The 12,710-nt window shown below is 40.3% G+C and overlaps 1 protein-coding gene across 6 annotated transcripts in view; it reads left to right on the plus strand.

Moving 5' to 3' along the window:
- PTBP3 (polypyrimidine tract binding protein 3) overlaps nt 1–12,710 on the plus strand; it is a 250,368-nt gene that overhangs the window by 196,328 nt on the left and 41,330 nt on the right. For all 6 annotated transcript variants that reach the window (XM_068234303.1, XM_068234301.1, XM_068234300.1 and 3 more), the window contains 3 exons: nt 465–629; nt 4,806–4,916; nt 11,130–11,304. In XM_068234303.1, coding sequence (XP_068090404.1) covers nt 465–629; nt 4,806–4,916; nt 11,130–11,304 — 451 coding nt within the window. The remainder of the gene's footprint in view (nt 1–464; nt 630–4,805; nt 4,917–11,129; nt 11,305–12,710) is intronic.

The raw sequence follows: 12,710 nt of genomic DNA on the forward strand, positions 1-12,710 counted from the left end.
ACTATATGCACGTTTTTAGCACTTTCCCTTGAAAAAGCTTCAGTTAGAAGTGAAACATGTTGGGTTGTATGGTGGGGGTTGTGTGATTTTATATCTATCAGTATTGCTATGAGCCTTGGATAATCTAGTTGTCCATACATATGCCGACAGTGCTGGCCTAGCAAATACTTGCAAGTGTAATATATGTATGTCAGTCAGTAAAATTGGTCGAGTTTTAGATTTTGCTACTAATAAAAGTTATGTTTTATTGATTCAGTTAGAGAGGACCTTTGTTGCCAATAATAACTGGTGTCTCAGCTAAGTGAATTTGTTGCTGTCTAGGGTATCTGCAAAATCTAAACTTCTGGTGGACATCAGAACATTTATGGGACACACTGCTGAATAAAGAAATTGAGTGTAAGGTCTTATAACATTCTAGGTCTGGTGACACAATGCGTTTTAACAGCTGAGTGTTTTGTTTTCAGAGAGCACAGGCTGCTTTGCAAGCTGTGAATGCCGTCCAGTCTGGAGGTCTTACACTCGCAGGAGGTCCTACTGGTGAAGGTTTGATGTTGTCAGGACAAAGTCCTGTGCTTAGAATAATCGTGGAAAACCTCTTCTACCCTGTCACTCTGGAAGTTCTGCATCAGGTATGGTGGAGTGGAGGACTAGAAACCGGCTCTTCTGTCCTGCCCATTGATACATGTGACCATGTTGTAACCTACTGTATTTATCAGTGTTAATAAACCCTCCTAGTAGGCTGTAATGAGCAGATCTCAGATCTCCTATTGTTTAACAAAGTTACCAAGCAGCTCAGGGTGACCCAAACCACTAGGAATGTATAGGGGGATAAAAGGGACCAAAAAGCCCTCCTACTAAAAAAGCAAAGCTTGGTGTATTTGCCTTCTTAAAACAGAAGGAAATCTGCAATAATTCAGCTATAAGTGAACATTTGTGGTTACCCACAATGCACTACTACTGAATATGCAAAAAGTTCCCTTTTCACCCTTGGTAAACCAAGCAAGCATCCAGAACTGCTGGTGTATAGCAAGCCTATAGCTTTACATTTTACCATTGTTTATAAACCCTCCCAGTTGGCTGTAACGTACACACGCCGTATATTTTTTTTCAAACGACGGGTCCGTCGGATCCTCCTGCGGGGCGTTCGTTCTGCCGACAGTAGCACATGAGTACAAGCTGTCGGCAGACTGATAAGACTGTTTTTTGACTGATCTGCTCGTCTTACCAGTCTGCCAGCAGCTTGTACTCACGTACTACTGTCTGCAGAACGGGTCTGATGGACCCGTCGTTTGTAAAAATACAGCGTGTGTACGCGCCTTTACAATTCTTAACTTAAATTATGTTGGGGTCCTTGGATTTCACCCTTGTTAAAATGTTCATAAACTTCTTAATTGTTACTTTCGGTACTCAATGTTTCAAAGGTTCGTGCAAATACAGTTATAATGAATAATACAACACAACTTTTTTTTGTTCTTTTTTCTTTTTCTTTTTTGTAGCCTGTCATTTTTTTTAATCTGTGGCTTATGTCATGTCACATGTCTGTTCAGGTATTTTAAGTATAGTCATCAAAAGAGAATAATGCAAACTGCGAAGTGCTAACCTCATAGCAGAAGATGCCACTTTTCTGACTCAAATACTGACCCTCTTCTCTGTAATTCTTTCACAATCAATCACTGATGATTTCAGATATGGACTAAAAGATGTGATTGTTACTAGCTGTATAGTAGACAGAATTTCAATCACTTATGATCATATTATGAGATAATTTACTCTGTGAAAGCATTAACACACCTAATTACACCGCCCATTGTAGACATTCCTTCACTGCTTCCAACCCTTGTGCTTTTTTCCACTTCCTGACAGTCTTCTGAGCATATAGCCTTCTACAAATGTTTCCAATAGGACAGTATCTGGTTTTGTGATTTTATAGATAGGTGATGAAGTGTTTAAACTTGAACATTTTTTTTCTTTGCTTTTATAGATCTCTTCAATGTTATATTGCTTGTTTTATTACACTAGTTCTAGTTTCTTATTAGGGACTTTTTAGCTATCAAGATGTGTCCAACTGTAACCATCTCTCTATTCATTCTTTCCAGTACGCATGTGGCTGTGAGTTCAACTAATATGAACCTCATTTGTCATAATCACTTTCTAAAAACATGGAGTTACATTGTGTGCTATGACTGTCCTGTGGTTGGCCAAGATTACTGTGTTTAATCCAAGCATATCAGGCAGCACTGGAGTTGGGTGATATGGCTTTACCGATCATGAGTGAAGAGTAATCAAGGCATGAAAAGATGATTATCGATTAGATACTCTTGTTTGATTAAGCAAGCCTTGTTAAAACCACCTCTATTGCCATTGGATTTTACATTCCGTAGATGAAACTTTTGTAATTTTATACCTTTACTAGACTTTGTACAAAAAATGATCAGCTGTACAAATGCTAAATACACTCTGGCTGACTCACCTGTGGAATAAATCTGGAGATGAGAAAAAAAAAGATCTGTAATGCACAATAGTGTTATCTTTGAATATAATACCGTACCTGAAAGACACAGCTGTTCAGTGGGTGTAAAAAAACCAACCAACCAACAGAAAAATCTGCTGACTGTCCATTTTAGACCTGCTCCATTATATGCAGTGTTTTGAATAGCAGAAATGCCATTACTATTATTAAACTATATGTATAAAGTGCTAACATATATTATGCAGCGTTGTACAATAGATAAGGGAAACAATACAACATTAAACAATGTTGCACAGGGATGTTACAGCATTCTACAATGCTATACAAAATAGTGATGTAATAATGTAGGGATTAATGCATCAGGATTTGTGCCCAGTATACATGCATGAGGACTGTTGCCCAGCAACAGCCCAGAGGTGCTTTGCTGTATACCAGACCCTTACTAGTTTGTTCTTTTCGATTTGCCTGATGAAGCAGGATTGTGCCTGCAAAACGTGTTGCAGTTTGGAGTATCTATTAAATGTTATTTTTTGTATGAAATAACAGAATTGTCCGTTTGCCCTACTGGGGAAGGAAGTCCAGTAGTGGTACCTCCCTGTTTTGAACGTTTTTTTAACACTATTTTGGCACCTCTTTTCAAGCTTTTACACCTTGGGGATCGAAGCTGGACAGTTCTATTGCTATGCAGGAAGTAGAAGGATTGAGCGAGTGGGTAGAGCTTATACCGTTGACCAAATCGATCCACCTGGAAAGATGCCTTGCCCACAGTGGTATTGAGGGCCCGCTGTACTTTGATCTATTGATCACCTCGGCAGAGATTAATCCTAGCATGTGTACGGAGCTTAAAGTGGACCCAAACCAAACCTTTTTTAATTCAAAATATTTAGTTGCACCACTCTGACACATACAAAGATAAATAAACACTCCTTTAAGCCTATAAGCATTTCAGTGCATGCTTTTCACCTTTCTTTTCATAACTAGGGTTATACAGGTGGCAGCCATTACTTCTGAGCTTAGTAGGAGGTTTTAGATCATGGGTGTGTTTATCAGCTACCCTCCTTCACAGGGGGCATCGTCTGTGACATCTCACACCAGCTGAGATCACCTTCCCTGTGACATCATCAGTAGCAGCCCGTGTTTTGTTTTTTATCTCCACCAATTTGCCAGAAAAATCCTGGCAATATGAAAGGAAGGGAGGGGTTCCTCCAATAAATGTAAAATATTTTATATTTGTCGTCATGCAGCTGAAAAAAGGCTGCCATTTATTATAATTTAGAAAATAGATGTTATTTCTAAAATCTTGTATTTTTAATTTGGGTCCACTTTAAAGAGAACCAGAGATGAAGCACCCTCTTGTATTTTACCTTATAAATCAGTGGGAACATGACAGTAAACACCTAATCTGCCCTTTGTTTCATTGTTCTCTCTGTAATCTGATTTATCACCTCTGATAAGAATCCCCGACTGAGCAGTCCGTCTAGCTTTGCTACAGAAAGATTATAGCGAAGTCTGTCTTATGTGGTGTTATTTCAAGCCCAAGCCTGCCCCCTTGTGGCTCTGCTATAATGACTCAGCAATAATCATTCCCAGCAAAGCCAGATTTAATTGCTCAGTCTGGGATTCTTGTGACTGCTGATAACAGACACTTTTAGCAGTGAGGATGAAACAGAGAGCATGGTAAGTGTTTTCTCTAATGTTCTTACTGATATACATGGTAAAATACACAAGGGTGCTTCGTCTCTGGTTCCCTTTAAGTGCGTATTATAAACTGGGGAAACCATATTCAAAAACAAATAACTTGTGGAATATTTTTATTGATCATATTCCGGATTATAATTGTGAATTATACCAATACTATTATCTGAACATTTAAAAATTACTTAAAAAACAAAGCTAACCTGAAGTTTATGTAACTGCTCACAAAACCAAAATAAACTGTTAGCGATTTCTCCTTGATGGGGCAGTCATACAGTTCCCCTGCTAGGACATGCATGCTTCTCCTTACTGGTGAGTCATACAGTTGCCCTGCTAGGACATGCATGCTTCTCTTTGCTGGTGGTACTTGCCTTGTATAGTTACATGTTCCAGATGGCATCACTCTCTCACAGTGCTGCAACAGACCTTCAACATTTTACAAGGCAAAGTTTCCTGATGGAACTCCAGGGAATCCCACTTTACTAATGAATTATGTTTCCTGGCAAAAATATATGATCTTTGTGTGTATTGCATAAGTGACAGGTCCACTTTGAGATGTTTTGTGTGTGTTGCAGCTAGATTTGTGGTTTTAGTATTTCACACACTAAAATATAAAATAATTCTTCCTTTTTTGTTCCAGATCTTTTCCAAGTTTGGAACTGTGTTGAAGATCATTACATTCACAAAAAACAACCAGTTTCAGGCCCTGCTGCAGTATGCGGATTCACTGAACGCATATCACGCCAAAGGGGTAAGGAAGGCACATGACATGTACTCTTATTACCACGTTCAAAAAAGAGCTGTGTTCTTCTAACATGTTTTACAGTTATTTGTAAGTTTTGGCAGTCCTTATGCTCAGAATTATCACCGCCACAAAGCTGCTTTGTGTAATAATGTGGCTGTAAACAAAGGACTTCAGTAATGAATGAGCCTGAAATGCTTTGGGATCCAGCTCTACAATGGCTGACCTATTTTGCAGCATTGAGATAAGTGGCAATGCCCATGTAGACGGGAGGGAAATATCTTCCTCTCTTGACTTATTTATAATCTGTTGTCTTTCTGTCTAGATTAGTCCTTGGACTAAGAAGCAGGTGTTTACACGTTACTAATGATATTGCCTTTTTAGTTATCCCTTTAAACATAGTCAAAGAGAATTGAAAGCTAGCCTGTCACACCACATGCATTCACAGCTGCATTTTGCTGTGCTTTCCATTGCAGACAAATGACTGCAATCTATGGGAAATTTTGTATTTGATGGTGGTGTCTGTCTACATTTATACTCTATCTTGCAGGGAGCTTGTGGGGTGGGATGAAGGGTTACAATTGGAGGTTAGGGCTGTGGACCAGGGTCCCTAGGTCTGTCAGGGTTATGCCGTTATTTTGGTTGGGGTTAGATAAACATATTGGTTGTAGGAAAAGTTAATTGATCAGGAGATAGGCTAGTTAAGGCTAGGATAGGCTAGTTCAGCTCAGTTTAAATGCAGAAGGTTAAAGTTTGGCATAGATGGTAAGGGGTTGAGTTTGTTATCAGACAAGGAAGGATTTAAGGTTAACGACCAGAGCACAACAGCCACTCCCCATGACCCCTGTGGGGTTCTAAGGGTGCTCATTTCTGTTGTGAGATGCTACTCCCATTCCTGCATGTCATGTGACATGCATCTGGGAGCAGCTAGGAGCTACACTGTACGGTACGACTGAAGAGGGGGTGGCATCTATAGGGTAGTGCAGGGAGCGGGACAAATTACATTTTCACCCGGGGATTGGGACTCTAAGGGTCAGTTTTGCAGAGGGGGGGCTGTCGAGTTCTAGTTACAGCACTGTTAACAGCTATGTGCTTGTATCAGCTAGTAAGGGATCTCAGATAGGTTTTGGAAAATAGAAGAAAGGTGTGAATATTTCTAGATCCATGCCCAACTGCCATAATAGCATGGCCTCTATTCCAGCCTCAATTTCTGTCATTGTGTGCTGCAACTCTTGGGACATAAGCTCATACTGCTTCTAGCATTGCGTTCCTAACTGACTTTGCATGCCCGAACTATAAGAACTTTACTGTGTTGACTCTGAGTGTTGAGATATCTTATGCGATCTGCTTTATGTGTGTTGAAATTTGGTTCACAAATGCATATTTAAGAGAAGAGCCATGTCTACTTGGATTGCAAAGCTTTGTTTTTGTTCAAGTAATCGGGCACATACAGTAGCCCTTTGATTAGGGGCTGCTCTTAACCATAAGTTTACAGGGCCCAGAGTTGTGTACGCTACCCTGATGAATTGCTCTGATCTTCTACATCATAAACCGTTTTAAGCTGGAGGATCACTCTATACTTGAGAGATCTCCACCAGCTGGCTACATATAGTAACTTATGTTCTTATCTTCATATAGATATCTAATACCTCCGTTTTTAAAAAGCCGTCAAGAGACTTTCAGAGTGGCTGGTTCAAGTCGGGTAAAAAGGACGCCAGAGATTTGGGCGCAGCTGGTGCCGCCATGGGCCGTAATGTGAATTATGATTCTAGCAGTACTTTTGAGTGTGCCGAAAGACGAAGCACAAATTATAATAAAAATGGCGTAATTTGTCTGCTAGCAATAGCTGGAAGCCGAATTGCATCTTACCCCCGACTCAATGGCAGGCTGGAGGGGGAATAGGAATTTAATGCTGCCAGAACTTTTGCAGGAGTAGGGTGAGACTTATTCAGCTTTACCCTGTGCCCAAATTTCCTGGTACCATAATTACATTATAATGGCTGGCTGTGATCTTTATAAACTCAGTGTTCCCCAAATCCTGAACATAATGGTGCTATGTAAAGTTGACAGTCTTTTTCCCATATAAAATTTGCTATATGAGCACTTTTAGGACTGGTTCAGGCGGACGTCTGGCAAGCTTTTGCCAGATGTTGCGTTCAAACATCGGCCTTGAAACGACGACGTAACTACGCTAGCTTTTGAAGGCTTTTGTGAAGCCTTCAAAGTTAGCAGTTTGGGTCCCTGCACTGCTTTCCCAGCATTTATGAGACATGATGCCGGGGTCTACCGCCAGGCTTTCGTGAAAGCCTGCCAAAGCCGACTTTAATGGGAGGGCGGTAGATCCCGCTAAATGCCGGGAAACCGTTTGTGTGAACCAGCCCTTAAGCTGTAGGATGGATTATTTAGAAACCTATTGGTGATTGAGCTTGGGAGCAGACTAATCTCTTGTTGTTAATATCTAAATGATGTGAACATAGGGCTTGCACCAGGGCTGTGGAGTCGGGGTCGGAGCAATTTTGGGTACCTGAAGTCGGAGTTCGTGGTTTCAGTAAACTGAGGAGTCTGAGTCGGATGATTTTTGAACCAAATCCATAGCCTTTGTAAAAATTAGACTAAGGAGTCGGAGCAATTTTGGGAACCTGGAGTCGGTGGTTTCATAAAATGAGCAGTCGGATGATTTTTGTACCGACTCCACAGCCCTGGCTTGCATGGTCTGCTCTGCATGCTTTAATTCCCATTATTTTATGTATTAGCCGTTTCTTTCCCAGCACCTGGGCATGAAAGATTGCTCTATATTAGAAATGCTTTGGCATTTGCTTACCGTAATACTGATTTCAATTTAAGAACAAGATATAAACATGCACAGCATATGAAAAATTGCATTTTCAGCTAATGAGCAGAATTACATATTTAAATGTAGCCAGATTATGTAAATGGACTTCATAAAATGTTCAAATTACCTAGAACAGGATTGTAAAATATTGCCGGAGCTAATCGCTTGCTGAATTTGCATGTAAATTTGTTGTAAGTACCTGGGGTAGCAAATAGGCTGTTCTATTTTCTCTGTGACAGAGCAGAAAGCTGTGAATTTATGGGAGGAAATAACCCCAGTGCACAGAGGAAGTGTAGAAGGCATAAAATACTGAATGCAATTAAAGCCGGCCTATGAGAATAATTAATTACGGTATGAGGCGCTCGAAGTAGAGACATGTCTAATAAAACCTATATTGCTTCTGCCACTATTACTGCTCTTTATCAGCTTTCCAATTCTTATTTAAACTTTTTTTCCTTTAGCAGATGGTTTATATCCCTTGTGCTTTATCGTATCTTAAAATATAATGGCCTTACCAAGAGTAATAAATAAATGGTACCGGTATTTTGTTCAGTGTAAGCCTCATGTGTTTTCAAATGCAATCACAAGCGTTAGCAGAATGCCTGAAGGCACCCTCTGCATGGCCTCTGACAGAGGTGATACCTTGCCAACAATCCAGCTGTAAGCAGGGAATCCCCTGATATTCCAGTGCAGGCCATTGCTCACAACAGGGGTGGGGTTTCTGTATCTTCTGCTGAAATGCTGCTGACTTTTTATCTTCTAGTAGCAGATCAAAAAACTGCTTCCTCAATAACAGTGTTTACAGTCATATTCAATGCATTTAGGTGATTCTTTAATAGCAATGGGGTATGGTCAATGACAGGCAAATAATAAAATAAGTCTATGCAGAGCTATGCAAAATATTCTTGGGAATGTATGCAGCTTGAAAATGAACTAATGAAGTCCTACTTTGATTGGTCCGTTTTCATGCTGCATACATGTGCATAAAAATGTATCTGAATTATTTGCATCTCATTTTCCATCCCTACTAGCAATGTTTCACCAACAGTGACTTGACTTTGAAGAACAAACCTATTTGGGACAGACGAGTGTGTCAGTGCTATGCGACTCCGTGTACACTTTAGGTGATTTGCATTTACAATAGTATTTTTTTTTTTGTTCTAGGAGTATAATTGCATGCTAGATTTTTTGAATTTTGTGTAAATTTACATTCCAATAAACCTAATGAACTTTTTTTTTTTTTCAATTTACCGTTTGAGTACAGTTTTTTTATTTTTTACTCGGCCCATTCTTTTGTTTTACTTGCCTTGGAGTTAATGTAGTACAGAGCATGTAAGGCCCATTCACACTTGACAAAGGCAAATGCTAGCGCTTAGTGCTAGCGATTTACAGTGATTATTGCGGTAAAATTACTGTACAAGTTTGCGTTTGAGCGCACTACCGAATTCCCGAAAAATGCTGCATGTAACGCAGTTGTGATTGCCGCTAATCGCAAAACGCACACGATCGGCAGCAATCGCGGCAGTGCTATCACTGCCATATACTATTTAAAAAGCGCTACCGCTTCGACTAATCGCCTAGATGTTAATGAGCCTGTACTGCCTCTTATTATAAAACTTGCATCTTCTCTTATTATTCCAATGACAAAAGGTGACAGGGCTGAATACACGTCCTGAAATCAGTGGTGTCTTCCAGATTGGGGCTCCTTGGCAGCCATAGGGGAGGAGGAGCATGTGGTTTTCTCCCTACAGGGTAATTTTATTATTTTTCCCAGAGAGCCATTTAACCATGCATTTACTTTTCTTTAAAGCAATGGAGAATCACTAATTGGAGCTGCTGTCAGGTCTTTTTAACTACCTATGAGATCTATCTTCTGATGGTCTTTTTGGTCAGCTTAGTTCCTGGTTTTCAGCCCTGCGTGACCTAATTTAAAACCACTCTGCAAAAAGGGCCATGTGCAGTATGTCTGTAGCAGCTTGAGAGCTCATTAATGACATTACTAAAGCCATTAAATCACCGTGGACTGTGTGTAAATGAACTATACAATAAGAGTGAACTGTTCCTATATACTAATGTAAGTCAAAAATCTTGTTTTAGTTGCTACTTAGTTAATAAAGCTGTTTTTTAGATCACCATTGCTCCTGGCAGGTTGAAAAACTGAACAACAGAATAACTTTGACTGAAAGGTGCAGAGCGGTTTCTTGCCTCTGGTATTAATCTGGGAAACACCATTTTTTTCAGGCACTAATGATCAGGATACACTTTATGTGCTTTTTTTCTGTGGCAACGGTTTGCCTGCTGGAACACACACAGACACGTATTTGTGATCATCATAAAGCTTTTCTTTCCTCTTCATCAACCTCTCCAGCACCCCCTTAGTACTTTCTACCTGACTCATTGAAGCACTTTATATAGTTAAACTGAGGCAGTTAAATCCCCAATAAGTTCTTACATTGTTTTAATGAATTTTTTCTGTTACGTTTCCAACATTACATCTCTATTCAGTCAGGTAAATTAGATACAACAATTAAATGTCTTTGGAAAGTTCCACGTATAATTAGAGATGGTCAGTGAGATGCAAATAATTAGGAGTTGTTGCGTGATAATGCAAATTTTGTATGCAAGTTTAATCAGTTTGAAAATGGACCAATCGAATTCCACCGTGGCAGGATATGGCTCTATTTTCATTTTCATAAAGAATTTACCCAATCCTACATCACCTCGGGGTTATTTTGCAGGTCATTGACCATCCATTCACACATAATATCTTTTTAAAACACTTTTTTGTTTTGTTATTTTTTCCCTGTCCTTTTTGAAGGACAGAATTGTTCTGTGGTTGGTTGGATCAGGATTCTCCTCTGATGTTTGTGGGTAGCTTTACTGGTAAATTAGCTGATATTCTGTGACCAGCAGCACACTTCTCTATTATAGCTTCAGGGTTTAAACGTGAACCAACCAGTTACAATAGAAAAGCGTGCTTCTGGTCACATGAGGGGTTAGATGTGTAAGTGATAAATTGATAGACACTCCCTACCCACAAACTCTGCATGGGAGGAAGGGGAGAGACATACCGCTGCCAGTGGGCATTCAGATGGAGACAAGGGTGATCTGTGGCCATATTCAGAGACATAACCCCAAGGACATGACACTGCAAAGAGAGAGGGAGGGTAGAGACATAACTCTGCGGACAGACGTTCAGATGGAGGCAGATGGGCACAGTCTGTGACCATATTCGCACCATCTGAACATTTGTGGCAGATATTGATCTGAAGGCCTCTGATAAGTAAAACCGCATTGCCAACAACTACAAGGATCTCTGTATTTGTGTGTGCTTTAAATGAAGCATGGTTTTGATATTTTCTCATTTTTCTTCATCTTTTTATTTAAAGGCACTGGATGGGCAGAATATCTATAATGCATGCTGCACATTGCGCATCGAATTCTCCAAACTGACAAGCCTTAATGTCAAGTACAACAATGACAAAAGCCGAGACTTCACACGCCTTGACTTGCCTACTGGAGATGGTCAGCCATCACTTGATGCTACCATGGCAGCAGCTTTTGGTAAGAGTTGCATGCATTGTATCATTCTATTTATTCATAGTTTTATAGAATTATTACTAAACAATACAGTATACATAACAGTAACCTCCAAGTGAGCAAGGTTTTCATAATGAAATCCCCATATAAGCAGGCACTATAATGGCCATATGCGTATAGGGAAGACTATGAAATATGAATACTCCTACTTTTTTTTTTTTTTTTAACCTAAAAATCAGCAATGGCAACCCCTATTTTTTTTTCTCAGTAGAAATTTCCTTTAGCCTCCCTGGTTGTATGATTATTTACAGATTTTAGGGTCTAAAAGCTGCATTTTTTTTTTTTTTGCATGCATTTAGACCCTAAAACCGCAAAACAATCATGCTGCCAGAAAGTGTGGCAGCCCCTGCACTTACCTCCCTGGGATCCAGCGCGGCAGTTCTCCCTCCATCCTCTGAGTGGTGCTATAACCCAGGAGTGAGATTGCCATCTATTATCATGACGACAGGAGGCAATCTCACCAGCCTCGAAGGACAGGAAGAACATTGGCTGCCAGCGTCTGGATCCCCAGGGAGGTGAGTGAAAAGGCCTGTTGTGCGCTATACTCTGCATAGACTTTGTGGCAGTCTCCACAAGTCTAGCTCGAGTTTACCGCTCTAAGCTGCGGATTTCCAACTCTGAACCTGACTCGGGGTTACTGCCAGGGAGGTTAAGGTAAATACTATTGCTTTGTCCTGATGCTGACCTATAACTACTACTTTAAAATACTGAATCTGGTAAGTTAGGTGTTTACAACTCAGTATACATTTATTTTGTCTTTAGTTGTGTGAAAATGTTGTTTTTTCTGCAGATCAATAGTTTTCAGTTAGCCTAGAACTCCCTCTGCTAGACATTGCATTGTGTGCAGCAGCTATAGTCCTGTTCTGTAGCACACCTTATGCCAGGTGCATCTCATGTTATCAGAATAAACAGAACTTCAGGCAATTTCTTTTTCTCCTGACATCCACTGTTCAGTGTGCAACCTTTCTGACCTATGAGATCATTCATTTACTGCTTCCTTTTAGGTCTTGAATACTCTATTTGCTTCATGTACCTAAGACTGTTGCTAGAACACCTATTCATGTAAGAATATATAATGACATGTACAGTAGAGCTGGTCAATGACATGCCAATAATGCCAACTAGCAAGCAGATTTAATGCAGATTGCAGGTAGGTACTGAGCCAGACAAATGTACTTGTCTTTAGGCCTCTTTTCCACGTACTGTTGAACTGTGTGCTCAGCTAGCAGTTGCCAGGCTGCAGTGAGCAGTTGCCAGGCTGCAGTGAGCAGTTGCCAGGCTGCAGTGAGCAGTTGCCAGGCTGCAGTGAGCAGTTGCCAGGCTGCAGTGAGCAGTTGCCAGGCTGCAGTGAGCAGTTGCCAGGCTGCAGT

Source organism: Hyperolius riggenbachi, chromosome 1, assembly GCF_040937935.1.
Source record: "Hyperolius riggenbachi isolate aHypRig1 chromosome 1, aHypRig1.pri, whole genome shotgun sequence".
NCBI classification, from domain to species: domain Eukaryota; kingdom Metazoa; phylum Chordata; class Amphibia; order Anura; family Hyperoliidae; genus Hyperolius; species Hyperolius riggenbachi.